Here is a 20,321-nt window from a genome sequence, read left to right as displayed (position 1 = left end):
CCCCCCCCCCCCCCCCCCCCCCCCCCTTCTCCAATGTGGTTGACTAGTTTCAGTTAATCGACAGTTTCATATGGATCCCTTCTCGTCTGTCCCTCTAGGTGGCATAAAGATGATGGTGGCATAGTGAGAAAGCTGGTCTGGCTGGTTTAGGTGTGGAGGGGACACCACAAACCACGCCAGGATTCTGACTAACATTTCCACTGCCCACAATAAATCTCCTCTCCATGTCTATCCCTGGATTGTAGCTACAATTATGGTGACACTTATCACAGAGCAGCTCCGTAAACAGAGTTTGGAAGAGCCTTATTACAAGGCTTTCTCATTTAATGTGAATGCGGTGAGTTGGATACAAAACTAAATCTGTCCTTTTAACTACAATTTTTATTCTTTATTCACTTAGTTTTATGGGTTCTGGTTTTGAATTTAAATTATATTTCTGTTTCAGTCATTACCTGCAGTGGGCTCAAGTCCCACTGTCTCATGGAGTGCTTGTAGATCAACACAAGGCAAGTTGACAGAATTAAGCGGCTGCATTTTTTTTTTACCTATTTGTGGAGAAATCTGTCTCATGTCATCTTTTGGCATTTTCAGAGACCAGCTCAGCTACACACCCATCATCCAAAGCTAACCTTCTGGATGATTTCTGTGGACCAGACCCTCTAGGGCCTCCTTCCCGCTCTGGAGAAGCTTTCCTGAGTCCAGAGGTTTCTTTAACAGACGAGGTTTTCCAAAGCTCCCCTCCGCCACCACCTCCAAAACGCCACTGCCGGTCCCTCTCTGTTCCTGAGGACCTTTCTCAGTGTCGCTCCACCTGGCATCCTAGTGCATCCAAGGTTTGGACCCCAGTCAAACGTGGCTGCCAAAGTGGAGGATTATCTAGTTCAGGCTCTGCTGCGAGCTCTTTGCCACTTTGTGGTCCCAGTTCCTCCTTCACTTCTTCATCCCTACACTCATCTTCTAGCCCTACCTTCTTCAGCTTAGCACTGTCTGACTCTCCACTACCATGGAGCTTCCCATGGGACCCCTGTGACCAACTGAAAGGAGCCTGTTCTGCCTCTTTTGCTACTCCTTCCTCCTGCTCCTCTTCACCAGCCCCTATGGTTTCTCACTCAGTACTGCAGCGCCGATTCTCCCTCTCCCCTGTGCACATTCATGGCGCCTCTTCTGTGCTCCTGCCCCCCCATCCCTCCCCTGCTTCTGCTCTGACATATGACTGTTCTGGTGTGGAACACCCAGCCCTGTCTCCATCTCCCACTTCTGCGTGTAGTACACCATCCTCCTCTAGACGTGACCTGCACCCAGCGCTGCCGCGATGCCGCTCGCAGCCCTGTGATATGCGCAGACCTCGCTTGAAGAGGCGCCGTGACCCAGATGTTCTGCCCTGCCCTAGGCCAGGCCTTAACTTCAGCAAGATGACACAGGTGAGCAAGAAAGTCCAATGGGCTGTCAGTGTAGGTAGTCTATCTCCTCATTGGTACATGCAGTATACTGAGACAAACTTAATTATCAGTTAGTATATGACCAGGCCTGGGTTCAGTTGTACCCATGTATTCTGTCTTGGATGGCAATGGTACGCCCCTGGCAACACTCCATTCCCCAAAACTCTGGTTCAGCACATCTAAGCTTAGCCCTCACGCCACCAGCTCTCATTTCCCACTGGTATTTTAGGTTGGGATCATTAGTGAAGTAGTGATCCCTCAGATCCGTTTCCAGATACCCATCTAACTCACATCAGTGTAGACAGGATTGGGTTCATGGCTGTTTTTGGTGCAGGCAATTCTACCTGATTGGCTACAAAAGCCACCACACAAGTGTTAAGCTTTCCTATCTCTACTTAAAGCTGGCCTTTTATACAGGCTCCCTTTTTATACAGGAAACCAGCTGTGATGCACTCTACCAAACACAAGTTCCAGTTTGTCCCATTCACAATGAGACTCCTGTCACAGTTTTCCCTGGTTGCAACTGCTTAAGAGAGCAAAAGTAACTTACCACTCTGCCTTTAATATGAGAAGTTCACAAACGTTCAGCTTGCAAAATCCTTAAATGCAGACCTTTTCTGACAATCTAGACCTTCTCACTTATATTATGCTAATATTATATTGCCATGACAAACCACCTAGTAAACACACAAAGTTGGGTAGCTATAAAGTTCCAGTATGTTGGCTTGCTGGCACTTGTAGTACTTCTAATCTGTGTCAACTTGTCAAGTAATCTTTTGCATAATTAACAAGAAAAGAACATTTATGTAAATTGAATAATTTAAATAAAGGTCTAAAGTTTCCAGCATTCGTTAGGTTGACCATTTACTTGACCAGCCAAGCCCATTAACTCTATCAGTTATACTTTTTCCAAAGAAGCAGGCACAGCCATCCTGCAGACTTCCCAGCTTTGCCAGTGATGTCATAACTGCACTACATTTTATTACATTTAGGTGTGGATCCTGGAGGTGTATGGAGCTGATAATCTAGCTGCATGAATGAGCGCTGAGAATTAGACTGGGCCCCTTTGAGTGGTTTAGCCACCTGTTAAATGCTAGAATTGTCACATGATGATCATGATTCTTCTTTTGTCCTCTGTAGATTGGTAATCACGAGAGCCTCCTATGTGGTACAGGTGTCTGCGTAGTTCCAGTGTCTTCCCAGTCAGAACATCGCTCAGCCTTCTCCCCTGCAGACTTCCTGGGACGAGCCAGCATTGGGCCACTGAGTGAAAGTGAAGAGGAGGAAGATGAGGATAAAAGAGAGAGGACTGTAATAGATGGAGGACAAAAGATTGTTTTTGAAAGGGACTGCACAGAACTGGACTTGAACCTTATAGAAGAGAACTGACACTCCTTGGTGCTCCCAGTGTGATTACTGCATTCATAACAATGTTAAGCACACCTGTAGGCTTTGTGCGCTCTCCTGGCAGAGTCCTTGGGAACCTGCTGCCCTCCTAAGGCATGTCAGAGTTCATAATCAAGAACCAAGCAATTAGAAGCTAATATCAACTTACAATGTAATGACTGTAAAATTTGAGCTAGTTCATTAATTAACATTTCAAAGGAAATATCAGAGTGCCTGCCTATTCAGTGCTCCATAGGGAAATGTGCATGAGTAAATGTTTTCATGCACACAGAATTTGGCTAATTTCATATTGATAAAAGTCTTATTTGCTTTAATCATTGGTATGCATCTTGATATCTTTACATATCCTCAAAGAATGCCATATACTGGAGTAAGCAGAATGTGCTTAATATTGCCTCTAAGTGATTTGAATACACGCTAAAAGCAGATAGTTTATTGGGATAGAGGAATTTCTCTGAATTTGGACATGACTGTATGTGAGCTGTTTAAAGGTTGCTGCCATGTGTAGGTCAAAATATTAGAGTAGCCCAAACGTAAGAATACTGATTTATATGTAAATGCTCTCCTGTATGTTTAACAGGATACATTCCAGGATTTCGCTGCAGTTTCTTAAATCCCCCATAGGCCCTAAAATCATGTCCATCTCACTGCTCTTCTAGCTTTGATTTAGCTCGTCCTTTTGGAGTAATTCTACAACATCAAAGGGAAGCTTTTCTTGTAATAGCATAAAGGATTGCTCTACTCTCTTGTAGGGGGGGTGAGTGTGTACGCGCACACACTCTTTTCTAGGTTGGAAGTTTTCTAAATTGCTTGAACATTACCACACCTTGTCAACAACAATACTGATGATACTGTAAACTGACCACGCCTTAAGCTTAAAATACAGAGTTCTTCGTGCTCTGGTCTTCTTTTCACAGCCAGACATTTTTGCTATCCATGTTTGCGCTGATTCAGATATTTGTCAACAGGTCGGACATGCACTATAATCAGTTGAATAACTGAATCGATGCTGCAGCTGGACTTCACATAGGGCACAATGTAACCTACTGTAGGGCGGTAAAGTGAGTACACACGTAAAGCCCGTTCTCAGTGTATGACAAAGGTGGTAGTTATGCAGATGATTTGGTGGCCTTCCAGAAATGATTTTTCATGTGTTTTCAGATGGAAATATTACTGTTGCACAATTTATGTACAAATAAAATTTAATAGAGAATGTTGTGGGGGGGGGCGGGGTTGTCTTGGTTTTTTTATCTTCCAGCAATCTTGTCTTCTATCCAAAACATTTTCCTGCCTGTAGTCAAATACAGGAACACCTTAGGGGCCAATAGATTATTGTGACACCTAGTGGCTGAATTTAGTGTAATACTGTGTTGCATATAAACACAGTAAAGTCCATTCTGACTTTACTAACAGCAGATTTCGATGCATACAGAGCTACATGTTCTGTTTGTGGGGGGAAATTTTCCACAAAAAAGTGAAAATGAACCATTTACAGCTTGCTCTAGCATAGTAACAACGTATCCTTTGAGACGTATACATGGGTTTATAAACATTCGACAGGGGATAAAGTTTAAAGTATACCAAAAAAAGTTTGTATAATTATATAAATAGGCCAGTAGTGGCAGTAGTAGACCACAGTGAAGAGTTATACATGTCAGATCAGTATTGCCGTTCCGCCGTGGAAGGTGAGGGCGCTCCTTCCAGTCCACCGATGCTTTTACACAGACTGGCTGACCCCCCCACCAACACCCACAAGCCACTTCCTCTTTTGTCTAATTTCATGGCGATCGGGAGAGAGGGAACACCACCGACGCACGCACACTGTCTCAGCACTCTTGAAAGAGTTTATCCGGGGTAAATAACAGACAATTTTTGCAAGATTCGGTCACTGAGTTTCAAAGTAGTCCCGCTTGAATTCAGTCACGTGGGCGATTCACATTTCCCTATAGAATTGATCATTTCTTTAGCTTCTGGGTCAGATATTTCACATTGTAGCGCCACTCGCTGATAACAAATCGGACGAAATGGGCTCCCCCTGCGCTCGCATCTCTCCCACACACTCAGCGGCACGCTAGTTAACGGCGCTGGCTAGCTAACGTTAGCAATGCTGCAAACGCCTCATAAATGTAGCTATGGAAATGATTCACACTTCACAACTTAGCGGCAGTTAAATAACGACAGGTGCTGGATGTATGTTCGGGAGTTAACAGGGATGTGTATTTAAAGTGTTGGCAACTTTAAGTCCTCAAATGTTTGTTTGGGTTAGCTAGCCAAAGTCGGCTAGCTAGCTGCTGTGCTATATTTTTAGTTAGCGTTAGCTCGGGTCGCGATTCAGAAGTTAATGTAAGCTAAACTACCTCAGAAGGAGTAGTAATGTAATCGTGATAGATTTACCAAATAAGAACGCCTAATTAACGTGTATCTAAATGGAACATAATATCACCATTCATCTCCCCGGTTATTCTTGATAACTGAGAAACGGCTTGGTTAGCAGCAGAAGCTAGTTAGCTAGTTAACGGTAACTTGGCTGCTAACGAACGGCTCACGACCCATAATGATATTTTCACCCTTTTACTTATCGTTAAAATTAGCTACTCGTACTGTCGACTAACATTGACTGCTAGCGGTAGTGGTTAACAGTTTACAGGCACTATGTGAGAGAGTGATTTTATTGCAAGCAAAAGTAAAGTTGACCACAAAGTTGTAACGTTAAACAACGATGAACAACCCTAACAAGTTAAACAGTAAAGTGATTTGAGTATGAGCCAGTCCTGAACGAGTTGAGCACAAATTACCTTTATTAAAACATGTTTGTTGCCAGGGCCTGCAGGTAACACTACATTTAACTGCTGTGTATGTAATCCTGTATATATTGGTAACATTTCTTCCTAACACGCCACCTGCAGTGATAACACATTTGACATTGTCATAATCTAATATCTTTGAGCCATTTCTTTGTTTACAGTGTAAACTAAGTTGTCAACCTGACTGGCACAACATTGTTCTCCAGGTGAGGATCTTTTCAGTCTGTCACGGAAGAAATACTATTACGGATTTCTCTGGGTTTCATTTGATAAACTTCAACTTCTTTGGCATCATATCTTTGTTTTAATAGCTACACATGAATATACTACATTCCCATGCCAAGAAGAGAAGAGTCACTGCTAATTTTTAAAATTCATTGTTCATATAATTCTTTCAGTTATTCTGGTATTTACATATGGCAATATAAATGAATTACTTTTTCACTGAATGATTTTTCTATTTGTGTGCAGGTGAAACTAGGTGGACATCTTTAAAGGGGGCTCCATAGCACTTGGATCTGTTCTTCTCTGTCCCAGGTTCAGACTGCTTGGTCTATGGCTCTGATGGACAAACACAAACAGGTCAAGCGACAGAGACTTGACCGCATTTGTGAGGGTGAGAGAAGTAAATATGTAGGAGTTTATGTTTATGAGGTGTGTGTGTGTGATAGATAGATATATATATATAGAGATATATATATATATATATATATATATATATATATATCTATATATATATATATATAGATATATATATATAGATATATATATATATATATATAGATATATAGATAGAGATAGAGAGATAGAGAGATATAGATATAGATATATAGAGAGAGATATAGATATAGATATATATATATATAGAGATAGATATAGATAGATATATATAGAGATAGATATAAATAGATAGATAGATATATATATATAGATAGAGATATAGATATATATATTTAATATAAAGTATTAAAAACTTGTGTTATACCCAAGCCATCATGCCCATATTGTAAGAAAGTTAAAGGTGGGGTATAGAATTGTCTTGTTAAATTCAGCAAAAATCTCACGGTCAGCTAGCTGTGCAAAAAAAGAAATCTTATGTTTGTACTCAGCCCTGGCTCTGTAAATGGGAAACAAATGGGCTCGGACCGAGCCACACAACACTATTCCATCCATGATTTGTGTGTCAGGTAACGTTAAATGACTTGACCACAGACATTCAGCTTACTTTCTAGTTTGCCCAAACATGTTGCTGTTGTGATGTTGGCGATAGTAGCATGAGAGTTTGAGAATCTCTGTCTGGAGCTGGTGTGCTGGCTCTGGGAACGTTTCCCCCACTCTGCACATTAGCTTCACAGCAGCAACAGTTTGCTAACACACAACAAATGCTAGTTACATGACTTGTTGTGATGGTGTTCACTGTATCTCATGGTATTTGTGATATTGGATTTTTTTAGAATTGCATACCCCACCTTTAAGCTAAGTGGAAAAAATACCTTTTTGCTGTGTCTACATGTGAAAAACCACAACATTTTTAGCTTTAGCCTTGCAACTATGTAAGCAGACCATTAGTGGGGGCAGATTTAGCCTATTTAAACTAGAAAATGATCAAAAGGGTTATGTTTGTGAAATTCTGCTATGATTGGTTGCTTTTGATATATTTCCCTGGCACTCTAGGATTATTCTGGCTTTATGAAGTGCAGGTCTTGCTTTATGGCGGTGACTGGCTATTGGTTAACACATCTGTCTCTGGTGCTCTTAATCGGAAGTAGTAATGTGACTGGTTAAAATGTTGACCCTGATTGTATTTCTTACTATCTCTGTGCATTAGAGAGTGGAGGAGGTTGCTGTTTGTTCATTTTTATTTATTTTTTTGTGTGAAATTGGCATGTCAGTAATGTACAGATGGAAGCTTTGGACTGTATTTTATATTAAGGATAACAGAAAATAAGTCAGCTTTTTATGTTGCTACAAATATGTTATCATGGATGATACAGCGCAGATTTCTAAAAGAGACAGTATTTTGAGCTGTTGTAGTGATGAGAGTAAATGATGGAGATCAGACGTAATGGTGTGCTAAAATGGAGGGAACAGTCTGGGTGAGTCTCTGGAGACGGGTGAGAGGGAGAGGACAAGGTGAAGGGTCGTGGCCGCAGCTACAGGGAAACGGGCCAGCTGTCTCTTTAAAAAACGACAACAGCCCAAACCGCCCTCGGCCTCTGCCTCGGCTATTCTAATGAGGTTAGTGCTGGTTGGCTGGCCTTCAATGAAGTTGCCTGTGATTGGATGCTGGGCGTGGGGGAGGGGCTGGGCGTGGATGACAGCTGGGATTCAGCCAGCCAAGAACAGGCTGACATAGAGAGAGAGAGGGAGAAAAAAAAGAGCGATAGAGGGAGAGAGAGAGAGTGAGAGGAAGACAGGCTCACAGACTTCATAATGCAAGGTTAGGCCCGGTGCTCATGTGTTTTCTATTTTGGCATGTGTTTTTGAAATTTGTGAACTGTGGGGTGAGAGATCTAAGGTTTGGGTGTGGAGCAGCTATGTGTGCGCAGTTTTCCTTTTATGTTCAGCTCGTATTGGTGTCGTCGCAGCCGCTAAGAAGGAACTGAATAACTGTGTGTGTGTGTATGTCTAGCTGCGTCTGGGTGGAGTACCGCTGCTTGCTGCATTATCATCGTTCGCTGCCCCTCCCCCCCTCACCTCTTACTCCTCTAACTGCGGCCAGAGGGAGAGAGAAGAGGAGAAGGGAGTGAGGGGAAAGAAAGGGAGGGAGAGGGAGGGAGAATGAATGAATCACTGAATGAATTGTATTGTGTGAGCGGCCATGCTTGCGCTTAGTAGGCCTCGGGTATGCCAGTGTCCTTTGACTCAAATTACTGTGTGTGTAGGACTACTTGTATATTTCCAGAACTACTTTTTCAGAGGGGGTCTTTGTGATTAATGCCTTTGGGTTTTTCTACATAGTTAGGGCCTCTTTGTGCTTTCAGCGTGTAGCAGTAGGCCTGTTAGCATTCTTGAGCCATCTGCAATGAATGTGAATCACACTGCTAGATGGAGTGCAGTAGATTGTATGTTTTTATAAGGGTTTCTAAGCTATATCTTTCTTCTTTTGCCTGTGTGGGTTTCATAACAACCACTGGGAAATGCTCAGGCGTCAGAGGAAGTGTTCACAAATATTTGTTTTCCACACTCAGCTACCAGCTCCCTTCCCTCCGATGCAGTCTCACCATTACCTCCTGCCCTCTGTCCAAGTAAATGTTTCAGCTAGACACACTCCCCCACCCTGGGAGACACACACACCCACACACCTGTCACACAGCAGGGACAAGATAGTGTGTACTGGTGCATGTGTGGGATTAGTCCAAGTGAGAAGAAGACAGAAAAAGAGAGGTGTAAAAAGCATTTGCAGATATAACCATTAGTGTTAATTTCCCCTAATGTAACACCAATGCATTTGCAGAGACATGGCATTTATTTAAGTCGATTTGATTTTGATATGCAACATTTCCTTTGTTGGCATAATGGTAAATGACCATGTTGCGCATGGGCCAAATGTGCACGTCTGCGAGGAAGGTGTGCGTGTGTCTGAAGAAAGAGGAGAACGAGAAAAATATGAAGGAGAGGGACTCTTCCAGACAGGAGAATTTAGGTCATGACTCAGACCCCCTCATGAACCCCCCACCTCCTCCCCGAGACCCCACAGCCTTCTCCACCCCTCCCCCACCCGCTACACTCCATCACCTCTTCCCCCTCCCATCCCATCCGCCTCCTCTCTGTGTGCAATCTTCTCGTACAGCGGCAGGTCAAGTTCCCAGACATAACACTTAATCAACACTGCCCTGCCTCATTAATCTAACCTTCCCTAGTCTAAGGACCCAAGTAGAACAGCTGGATCGATGAAAGCTGGACGGTGTATATTGGATCCATGCATTCCTGGACAGAGCTGCAGTTCAATACCAAATAGGCCAGGATACTGGACACTGTCCATGCCCCATCACAGATTTAGTTACACATCACTTTTGTAACCAAAGAACACTGTGTAGGAACACACACACTAACACACATCATCCTAGTAGTTCCCTTAGTGTGTAGGTGGATGGGTTGGAAAAAGAGAGTCATAAAAGTCTGAGTTATTATTGTCTAAGCAGTGTGGCAGTTAGCCCCGTTCACTAACCATGTGTGCAGGGGGATTTTGTGAGTGTATGATGACTTGCATCACGCTGGGTAGTCCAGACATGGGAAATGCAGACGCTAATCTCAAGCTTAACCCTGCTGGTTGCTAAAATGCTTGTAGCTGTGTACACCAAGTGTCACCATAAAGTTGTCTCTGCAGTAAGAGAAAAATGAAAACATGTTACGGGGTTTTTTTGTCACAAAATTGTAATGATTATTGAATATTTATACTAAACTTAAGGTATCCGACCCCCCATCCTGAACGGGCCAATGCACCCGCGGCCCCTGGTGGCCCTGCTGGATGGGCGTGACTGCACTGTGGAAATGCCCATCCTCAAAGATGTAGCCACAGTGGCCTTCTGCGATGCTCAATCCACACAAGAGATTCATGAGAAGGTATAGTCCACAATCCATTAGGGCAAAACACTTAAATCCTCCTTTCATTCTGCCGTAATGTGACAGTAATTAACATCTGCCTTGTACTACCGCAAAGAAAATATTTCCATCCACCCCTAATATACTATTTTAATATGTAGCCAAGCTATGTGGCTCTAATGTCCTTGCCCTTGTCCTTGGTGTAATAGTTTTAGTGTTAAGTACAGTTTAGTGAGATTCATTTTCAAATTATTTATAATGTGTTGGTCTTGTCTAGGTGCTAAACGAGGCAGTGGCCGCCCTGCTCTACCACACCATCACTCTATCCAGAGATGACTTGGAAAAGTTTAAAGGCCTACGCGTAATTGTCAGGATCGGCTCCGGCTTCGATAATGTTGACATCAAAGCAGCTGCTGAGCTAGGTGAGTGGTTTTTGAGACAAACACGGGCAGCTATGAGCTCACGCATAGATTAACACAAAGAGTGCTTAATATTTCTTTCCTCTTTTCGACCGGACTTCCAGGCATTGCGGTTTGTAACGTGCCAGCAGCCTCGGTGGAGGAGACAGCCGACACGTCGCTATGTCTGATCCTCAACCTGTACAGGCGAGTCACTTGGATGCACCAGGCCCTCAGGGAGGGAACCCGTGCCTCTAGTGTGGAGCAGATTAGGGAGGTAGCTGGCGGTGCAGCTCGTATCCGCGGAGAGACGCTGGGCATTATCGGTCTAGGTGAGTGAAGAGTTCGGACGTGGGTGTCTAGATTTGTTCATAGGGGCATAATAGCTAGGTAATCAAACGCTTCCCTAAATCAGAGATGGTATTTAGCTGACTGTAATTGAACAAAAAATATGTTGTGCTTTAGGGGATCTGTTTAATCCAAGCTTGACAGATGGTCGGACAGACAGACAGTATGCTGTAGGACCTGTTTGGCATTGTGCTTTAATTAAAGGCTGATTTTTATTTTAGTTTCAACAAGGGCTGTTTTGAGCAATCGCGCTGCAACTGGCATCAGAAAAACAGGGCTTCAAAGTAATCCTTATGGGCAATTGCGCGCTGTCAACGTACAACCACTAAGGTGCTTGTTTTTGCCACTCACAGGATCAGATTATTACGAGTGTCTGACGTTTTGGAAATTATCCATACAGAAACAGGTTTGGAGATCCTTTTTGTTTCACCAGGAAAAGTCACTGTATCGCTCTCGTCAAAGCCGTAAAACGGTAATCTTGCAGAACACAGGACTTGGTCTACCGCTGCCTCAGTCTGTTAGACTTTGTTGTTTTTTGTTTGTTTTGTGTTGTTGTGTGACTTTTGTGTTTCAAAGTGTTATATACACCAAAGTTACAAAGCAACACAAACTAACTGATCGAGGCCGCGGTAGACCAGAGAGGTATTATTTTTGTTAAGGAAGAAACTCTTCAGAGGTCTTTAAAAAGGTCTACATCTGTAGGAATCCTTTCCATAATGTAGTCAGACACTTCTAATAACAATCTTAGCGTGTTAGTAGCAAAAACTAGCATTTAAGTGGGCATGCTTTGAAAGGGCGCAATTGGCTGCAAGGATTACATTGCAGCGCTGTCTCGTTGCTGCCGACTGCAGAGCACTCGCTCAATGTTGGAACAGTTTCAAAAAATGTTGCCCCACTTAGTCACATAGACACAACAACATGGGAAAATAGGCTCCAGGTTGTTCCCCTTTAAAAACCTTACCATTTCTTTGTCTTCCAGGGCGTGTTGGCCAAGCAGTGGCTCTGCGGGCTAAGGCCTTTGGTTTTGGCGTGATCTTCTATGATCCCTACCTGCCTGATGGCGTGGAGCGCTCACTGGGCCTTCAGCGCATGGCCACCCTGCAGGACCTGCTCATCCACTCTGACTGTGTATCCCTGCACTGCAGCCTCAACGAGCACAACCACCACCTCATTAATGACTTTACCATCAAACAGGTGTGTGGATGCACCCTGAACGTGCGAAACCCAAATTTTATTAGTTGGTGTTTTTCCAACCACCTCAAATGTTAAAGTGTTTAGAAAAGGCAGCATCTAATCAAGTTGCGCATATGTCACTTGGGTTGAAATACTGTAAAAAGGCTGCATGTTGTCATTTTAAAAATATATTCACAAAGAAAATTATTTATCTGAATATGTCTTGCATCAATGGTTGTGAGTTCAGTTGGATCAAGATTTCATCAAATCTGGATTGTTTTTTAAAGTCTCTTCTCAAATCAGCCTTTTTACTTTTTATGACGTTTGTGCTCTCTGTACTGTCTCATTTTTCCTCTTGCTGTATGTGAGGATAATGAAAGGATTAGTTATGGAATATATAGAGGAAATAATATATTTTCTGCGTTCATTCGGCCTGCATCAGTTCAGTAAATTGCTGATTTAGCACAATGGGCATGTTCTAATGTGAGCCCCATGTGCGACAGCATATAAGATTGAGGAATGGAAAAATATGTTCTGCAGCCAGTCAAGGCTAAAATGTAGAACCCTGAACCATCTATTAGACCAATTGGTTGATATTCTACAAATGAAAGGAGGAAGCTCGAACATAACCAGCAAAAATCAGAATTTTGTGTGTATATGTCTTAAAATCCCGACTCAGGCGTTTGGTTAACTATGATGGTCTAGACAACTTGGCCTGAACCAAACATTGTTCCCATATTGAAGGATATTCAGCATTATAGATTGGAAGAATGACAATAATGCGTATTTGTGCCAGTGATTTGAGTCTGTACTGCTGTATGTAACTGCCGATGGAAGGTTTCAGCCTTCTCTGGCATTATGTGCTCCCCATAGTTTATTCATACTGTTGCTAACTCTGCGATACAGATGCGTCAGGGAGCTTTCCTAGTGAACACATCAAGAGGCGGTCTGGTTGACGAGAAAGCATTGGCTCAGGCCCTGAAAGAGGGCCGGATACGAGGGGCTGCCCTAGACGTCCATGAGGCAGAACCTTTCAGGTAACCCTATTACACAAGTAACCCCAAGAGCTGTGCATGATACACAACCATATCACTCTACTCTTTAACAACCTGTCCCCTTCTTAACAGTTTTTCAACAGGCCCTCTGAAGGATGCCCCCAACCTGATCTGTACCCCGCACACATCCTGGTACAGTGAGCAGGCCTCCATCGAGGCTCGTGAGGAAGCAGCCAGGGAGGTTCGCCGTGCCATCACCGGTAAGAACTCACAGAGTTCACCAGGGTTGATCCTGGTTCAAAATGAGGCAGAGTTGCTACTTTCAGATCACTTGCACACACGTGCATGTGTACCGTGCCTTCAACTGGCTCAGGCAAACACTTTTTACAACATAATTTAAGAGTTCTAATAATTATATGATTGGAGAAAATTACAATTATCACGTTATATTCATATTTTAGAAAAAAAAAAATTCTTCATCATTCAAAATCAAATAACACATTAAAGCTAATGTGTCAGTTTACAGTTACAAAAAAGTAATTGTTTAAAATTAAATCAAATATAATGCTTTCATTTATAGTTCAGGCTCATCTCTTGCAGTGTAGCTGATGTGTTTTCCTGGATATTAAATGTTCATCTGCAGCTGTAGTGGTCCCAATGGTTTTTGTGTGGCAGATCTTATTGTGCATTTATTTTTTTTATTTTTTTTTTACACGTGTTTGTGTCTGGCCTGAGTGTTTACAGAATTTGTATATATGTATTTGCAGAGAATAGAAGGGCTTTAAAGATAGGTGCATGATCCCTTACATGACTTGATTACAGTATGTGAGATACTCCAAATTAGGGTTGGGCCAATAGACGATGCCATCGTCCTCACTCTGTCCCTCTCTCCCCCTGTTTGCCCTACTATCTCAGCAGTATGTTTTATAAAGTTTTCCACCTGCGATCCATCATCACAGCAGTGGGTTAACCGCATGCTGGCTTGTAAAAAACGTATCAAATGATTGAAACCAACATCTACTCTCTGTGTGTTCACTGCTGCTTTACGTGGTCTGTGCTTGTAAAATATCCACTGGGTCCGTGACTTGTAACCTAGTAGGCTACCAAGTGTTTTACCGAGTGAAGTCTGCGTCTGAAACCAAATAACTGATAAACACCATAGTTGGTGATCAATTTTCTGTTGATTGACTAATCGATTAATTGACCAGTCCTTTCAGCTGTAGTTCAAATTTTGTCATTTTGTCAGTCGAATCATTGCACTTTTTGTAAGCTACATTTTTGTACACCGAGCAATGCAGGATAACAGCATGGCAGGCTATGAACTTTCAAATGAAACTGCCAAACTACAAAACTAGCTGTAACTAACTAAATGTAGAAGGGTGGTCTCTGTTCACTACTGATGGATTAACTATGGGTTACAACCGCCCATTGTGATCCGCAGTTTGGGGCCATCAGGATCCACAAGGGAGGTCCGTGGTGCACTAAGGTTTTTATTAGTGAACTATCACCACCCTGTTTAGTCAGGTACAGCCCTAAAACTGTTCAAATAGTCAAAAACAGGATGTTGACCTTGGTTTTTTTCGCCAGAAAACTTCCAGAAAAGAGCAATGGTCTGTTTTCTTTCCTCTAGGGCGTATCCCTGACAGTCTGAAGAACTGCGTTAATAAGGAGTATCTGATGGCAGCCTCTCAGTGGCCCAGCATGGAGGCAGCCACTGTCCACCCAGAACTTAATGGAGCCACTTACAGGTGAGAGGAGTGGATGCTGAAGATGGACAGGGATTACACGTCAGGCAAGGGTTATTAGGCTGAACATGGATCTGGATGTAGTAAGAATCTTATTAAGGTTTTTTTTCTTCACCAGAGCAGCTATCATATGATTTTTTTGTTGTTTTTTTTTTTTGTTTTTTTTTTGCATCTGTGTCAGATTTCCTCCAGGTCTGATCAGTGTTGCCACAGCAGGGGGTCTCCCCGGAGCTGGCGCAGGGGTTGAAAGCCTGGTTTCAGGAACCCTGGCACACGGTATCGCCCCTGTCTCCCACCCCCCTCATGCCCCCTCCCCGGGGCAGCCTACTAAGGCCGAAGCCGACAGAGACATCCCCTCCGACCAATAGCCCCTCCTGCTGCCGCCAGCACATTCCGTCACATCTGGAAACCAACCCCCACCTCCACCTCCCAGCATCAGACACAGCCCGACCCTCCAGTCCATCGGCAGCGCCAGTTTGACCTGATGTGGATCTACACGGTCTCGTTCCTCACATAACCAGCCCAGGAGTGACTTACTCACATCTAGCCCCAGACCATCCACACCCCCAAGAACACAAACATCCCTCCATCTTCGTCCTCATCTCACCCACCATCCCCTCTACCCTTCACTCCCCCACAACGTCAGCAATAACTGTGTTCTCAAGGATTCAATGATTGGATTGGTTTATATCCTTAGTTGGCCGTTGTTTTAATGGAAAGTTGATCTGTTGTGGTTCTAGGTGTTAATGTTTTTGTTTGTTTGTTAAAAAAATAGAATTTCTGACATGAGGCTTGACAGTCTGCTGCCTCCTGCAGTTCCTCTGACTCTGACCAGTAGAGGCACAGAGGCAGATGGGTTGAAGCCCTCCTTTGTACATTAATGGCTCATGTTACTGCTCTCTTCTTCTTTTCTTTTTTTTTTCTCCCCCCCCCCCCCCTCCACCTTTCTTGTGATGGGGGAAATGTGTACTAAAGTAAACCAGACAGAATCACAAACAGTACATCCTGCCCCCACCACCACCAGGCATCTACCCCTCAGCCCAGTTTGGCCATTGGGCTGTCCCAGGCACTGTCGCCAGCTTGCTCAGCAGAGGATCCTTAACTCTGTCAGTGTGGAGCTCTCCTCCATGTATTTCAACACACTTTGCCCCCTCATGGATTGTTTTGTCATGAGATAAAAGCTCAGAGCATCATATCAGAGAGCACCTAGGCTTGAATTTCCATCTCACGCCAGCAACCAGAGTGCTACATGTGAGGTCTTTACACACGGTGCCCACACAGAATCAAAATGCAGCTTTTTCTTGCTGGGAAAAAAAACACAGCATACAAGAGGCCTCGCCAGCAGAGGGCACCATCTGACCGCTCAGAGCAAAGAAAGTTACATGCAGCTCATTTCAGCCTAACAGATGGGACAGTTACAGGTTAGCTGTAGTGATGAAGAACATGATCACACACTGCCGACATTCAGAACACAGCATGGGTGACCCGGGATCGACTACCGCCTTATTGTTTAATAAGATCTCACTGCACACCCCCCGCTGCCACCACCATGTACCATGCACCAACCCTCCACTCCTCTCCCACTGTCATGGCCCACCCTATACATCCACTCATGAACCAGTATGCATCCACCAATTCCTTTAAGCGTGAGGGGACAGTAGAGTTTAGATTCCCTGTTAGGAGCAAGGGGACAGTGTTCTTGCATGCTGGCTTTGTTAATGACAGTGGTGTGTGTGTGTGTGTGTGTGAGAGTGTGTGTGTGTGTGTGAGTGAGGGTTTGTATGTTCCCTCACCCTGTTCTGATAACAAGCTATTGTCTTTCCAAAGGAATAGTCCCTAGGAGTAACTCTTTAACGCTGTTGCCCTGCTGTCAAGGGAACACCTTTCTAGTACCTCAGTAACAGATATTGAATGTACCGTGCATACCCTTTTACTTTTTGTACAGCTTTTCTAGACACTTCTTAACTGTTCTTTACCAGAAGGCTTGTGAAATTGTAGCAGTAATGATACAATTAATAAAAAGAACATTGCCCCATGAAATGAATTGACAAAATCTATTTAGAGTTGCTATAGGTCACTGAATACTCAGGCTTCAAAACCGACGCGTATCTTTTTGCCTTTACCTTCTTTATTTCCTCGTGGAAAATTCAGCACAACACTTTCCCATTCTTAGACTTCAGACTGTAGTTGATGTGTTTCAACCTCTATCTTACTGGCTAATGAATAAGGAAAAAACAAAAGGCGATCGCCGTGGTCTGCTAGTTTTCTTTTACTAGAACAGTAGTAGTAGATGCAGTTTTGTTTTTTGCTCCCCTTCATTGTCAGGCTGCTCTATCTATAGTGCATGTGGGGTAATTTTTTTAGGGGAAATACTATTGGCGTAAAGAATTTGTCATCTTGCTGTTTCCCTCTGCTCCCCAGCATTTTCCCCCGCCCCCTTCAGAGTGTTTTCAACCCAAGTTGCCATTTTTGTCGTGGTCAGTTTCCAGTGATGTACAGTTTTCCCCTCAGAGTCTATGAGAGACATGGAGCATGTCTGTGTCCTGAGATGCTAGGCTCCTCTGTCATGTGATGAGTATATATTTTTAAAAATAACCCCCATAGTTCAGATTATGAGCATAATAGTAATCTTAAATTTTGCTGTTGATGATTATATATATTTTTTTCAGTTCAGCAGTGCACTGTTATGAAAATCATTGTTTTCTTGTAGGATTTCATTTTAATGGATATGTCTGTGTTCTACATGTTGTACTGAAACATTTCAGAGAAAACAAAAGATCCCTCTCCTTGGTTTTTTTATTTTATTTTTTATTTGTCTTATCCCAACTGTCCTTTCCAGCTGATATCCTCTGGGCCTTACTTATTCTCTCCCTGTAAAAGTAGCTGTTTTAGAAAGTCGCCATGGAACCACTCACTGCCTTAATACAGTTGACCACAGCAGGTGAAGTCAGGAGACGCACCCAGTCGAAAAGAACAGGCAGCTCCGCAAAAAAGCTCCTCACACCCCGGCAGGCGTAAGTCCGCAGCACCTGGCTTTCTTTTTCAGCAATGAACCATGTTTATCCTCGTGTAGACAGTTTGTTTTCTGCTCGCTCACACACACACACACACACCTCCGGTGTGAACTCTTACTGTGCATTCATGAGTCGTTGTTTTTTTTGTTTTCTCATTTTCAATAGTTCTAGTCAGCCCGGTAGTGTGTGCGCGTGCGTAGGCTAACAGATAAGCACAGTTTGTATGCTCACAAAGCCACAGCTGATATTTCACTCTTGGGTGTGAGAATGCACCTCCCCCTCTCCCTGCCCACCGCCACCACCACTCTGGGGCTCTAATAGCGTCTTTCACAGTGCTGACAGAGCCACAGTGGGGCAGGGAGGGGTGGGGGAACAGCGGATACTGGTGTGGTCTGTCAAAAAAATAAAATAAAAGCAGAAAATTAAGAATCGGTCACTTTTTCTCTCTCAGGGTTCAAATGCACACATATCCTCCAGCAGTCGCCCTCTGTCTTGTGTCCCTTGTCCCCAGTTTTCCTCCCTCAGTATTTAGAACAGCCTACTGAGTTTTTAGAAACCGCTCTCTCCTCGTTCCCTTCCTTTGTGCACAGGTCTGAACTATTCTTTATTTTATTTTTTCTTTTCTGTTTAGCTTTCTTTTGGCACTGACATCTAACCATCTAACAAGGAATGAATGAATGAATGTTTGAAAGTGACTGTGTAATGTTAAAATTGGGAAATGTATTTTTACAACATGTGAACGTGTTTTGTTTTTTTCTTCCACTCACTCTCATTGTGAATTGATTTTTTTTTTTGTTTTGTTTTTTTTCTTTCACCAGACTGCAAAAACAAATGAAAAAAAACCCACAAAAAAATCTCCTGTAACTATAGGCTCTTAAGCTTTATTTTTGTTTTGTTTACTTTTTTATTAGAAACAATCATGTTTGTGATGGTAACTTCCGATGGTAAACTCCACACCGTATTTTAATAAAATCTTAAAAATTAAACATTTGCCCTCTTGTTTTTACCTTTCTAAACAACAGTACTTCTCTTCTGATAACCAGAATGCTGCTGCATACTGAACCTGCTGCCTTTGGTCATTTCTTTTGAAAAAGTTTCTGTGCTTGATTATAGTGGCGAGAAAGTTGGTGACGGTTAATGCCCGTTGCCAGTATGTCGTCTCACTCATTGCATCCAGCAGCTTCAGGACAGAGAGCTGAATTTAGAGTTTGCCATGAACAAAATTGTTTACTATCACAGTTTATCAGCTCTTTTACACGGTTTGCAGTGCCAGAACGGGCATCTTTACAAGTGAGATTTCTAGTTGGGGTGTACGGGAAAGGGGGCTTCTGTGTAGACCAGGAGGGTGGGGGATTATCAGCCCCAAAATTGCTACCACATGCACATAACCAAGAGCCTGCACTTAAAATGGAGTGATGTGACTGAATGCTGCAGCCCCCTTATTGAAAGCACCTTTAAGTGCCCGCTAGCTGTAGGCTGGTAACCTCACGGAAAGTTAAGACATGGATTATGTTTACTGACTTTATGATGTAATAATTTACTGTATGCATCCAATGTTTTCTTTCATCCCTATAACTAAGCAGACTTCACACAGCTCCCTCTGGAGCCCCAAAAGGCTTTATACAACTTTTGTCACACATGCAGTAGTACTCCCCAAGACCTGTAAACAGACTTTGATAGGTGAAGTTCCCCTTTTTTATTTTAGCCTATTTCTTTGAACCACATGGAGGAGGAGGGTGGGCCATCCTTCTGGCATGTCATGGCAATACATTTATTGCCAGCAATTATGGCCACTGAATCTTGCTTTAAACCTTGTTTCCCGGGGCAATACTGATGTGTCCCCTAGCAAGATACGTCTGGGTAAGCTAGGTATATCAGTTCTTCTGATGTTCTTGATTGTGTTTATGTGGTTTTGTTTTTGAATCTCGCTGAACACATGTATGAGGGTCCTTGTCTCTAACTCTGAAATACAGTGGTTAACTTGTAGGTACTTAAATGAGTTGGGGGAGATTAGGGTAGCACTCAAACATTTAAAAGATCAAAGTGTCTCCAAGGAAGGTTCAAGACTTAATGTTGAGCCATTTCACTAACAACTAAGTGTCGTTCTTCTAAAGGTCCTCAAGTGTTTGGATACCCTAACTATACAATATTTTAGTAATCCCATCCTGAAGAATAACAGGGAGAGGGGTATTAATATGAATGGGTGTTTGTTTATTTAACACTAGTACTATGGAGGTATACCTGAATACCCACCCAAATTCTAGAGATAAGATTTATGAGACGATTGTCTAAACCTGTTTGTTATCAATGTGATATCTCTTAATAAAAGTAATACCTGGCAGTGGAACCTCATCTGCATAAAACTGCTCTGTCTGCTTCCCAATAGGAAGGTTGTCAAAATGATTTAGCCAAACCCAGATTGATCTAATTTGGGCTGCCCAGTAAGAGAGCTG

General features: G+C 43.0%; 2 protein-coding genes across 8 annotated transcripts in view; both read left to right on the top strand.

Moving 5' to 3' along the window:
- LOC123957508 (protein FAM53C-like) overlaps nt 1–4,059 on the top strand; it is a 6,069-nt gene extending 2,010 nt beyond the window's left edge. The window contains exons 2-5 of the mRNA XM_046030353.1: nt 99–337; nt 446–506; nt 592–1,421; nt 2,580–4,059. Coding sequence (XP_045886309.1) covers nt 254–337; nt 446–506; nt 592–1,421; nt 2,580–2,828 — 1,224 coding nt within the window. The 5' untranslated portion in view covers nt 99–253 and the 3' untranslated portion in view covers nt 2,829–4,059. The remainder of the gene's footprint in view (nt 1–98; nt 338–445; nt 507–591; nt 1,422–2,579) is intronic.
- A 373-nt stretch (nt 4,060–4,432) lies between these two features.
- On the top strand, nt 4,433–18,854 carry LOC123957507 (C-terminal binding protein 1). 7 transcript variants are annotated; one of them, XM_046030346.1, is made up of 11 exons: nt 4,433–4,700; nt 5,812–5,856; nt 6,122–6,266; nt 10,062–10,216; nt 10,473–10,617; nt 10,719–10,925; nt 11,921–12,135; nt 13,021–13,151; nt 13,242–13,369; nt 14,740–14,857; nt 15,036–18,854. In XM_046030346.1, the coding sequence occupies exons 3-11, from the start codon at nt 6,206–6,208 to the stop codon at nt 15,220–15,222; spliced, it is 1,347 nt and encodes a 448-aa protein (XP_045886302.1). In that variant the 5' UTR covers nt 4,433–4,700; nt 5,812–5,856; nt 6,122–6,205; the 3' UTR covers nt 15,223–18,854. The 7 variants fall into 7 exon arrangements, with proteins under 7 accessions (XP_045886302.1, XP_045886303.1, XP_045886305.1 ...); XM_046030347.1 differs by lacking the exon at nt 4,433–4,700 and adding an exon at nt 4,732–5,027; XM_046030350.1 differs by lacking the exon at nt 4,433–4,700 and adding an exon at nt 5,054–5,676.
- Nucleotides 18,855–20,321: the final 1,467 nt, after the last annotated feature.

The sequence above is a fragment of the Micropterus dolomieu genome, linkage group LG19 (assembly GCF_021292245.1).
Source record: "Micropterus dolomieu isolate WLL.071019.BEF.003 ecotype Adirondacks linkage group LG19, ASM2129224v1, whole genome shotgun sequence".
Lineage (NCBI taxonomy): Eukaryota > Metazoa > Chordata > Actinopteri > Centrarchiformes > Centrarchidae > Micropterus > Micropterus dolomieu.
This window is presented reverse-complemented; position numbering and strand designations above follow the sequence as displayed.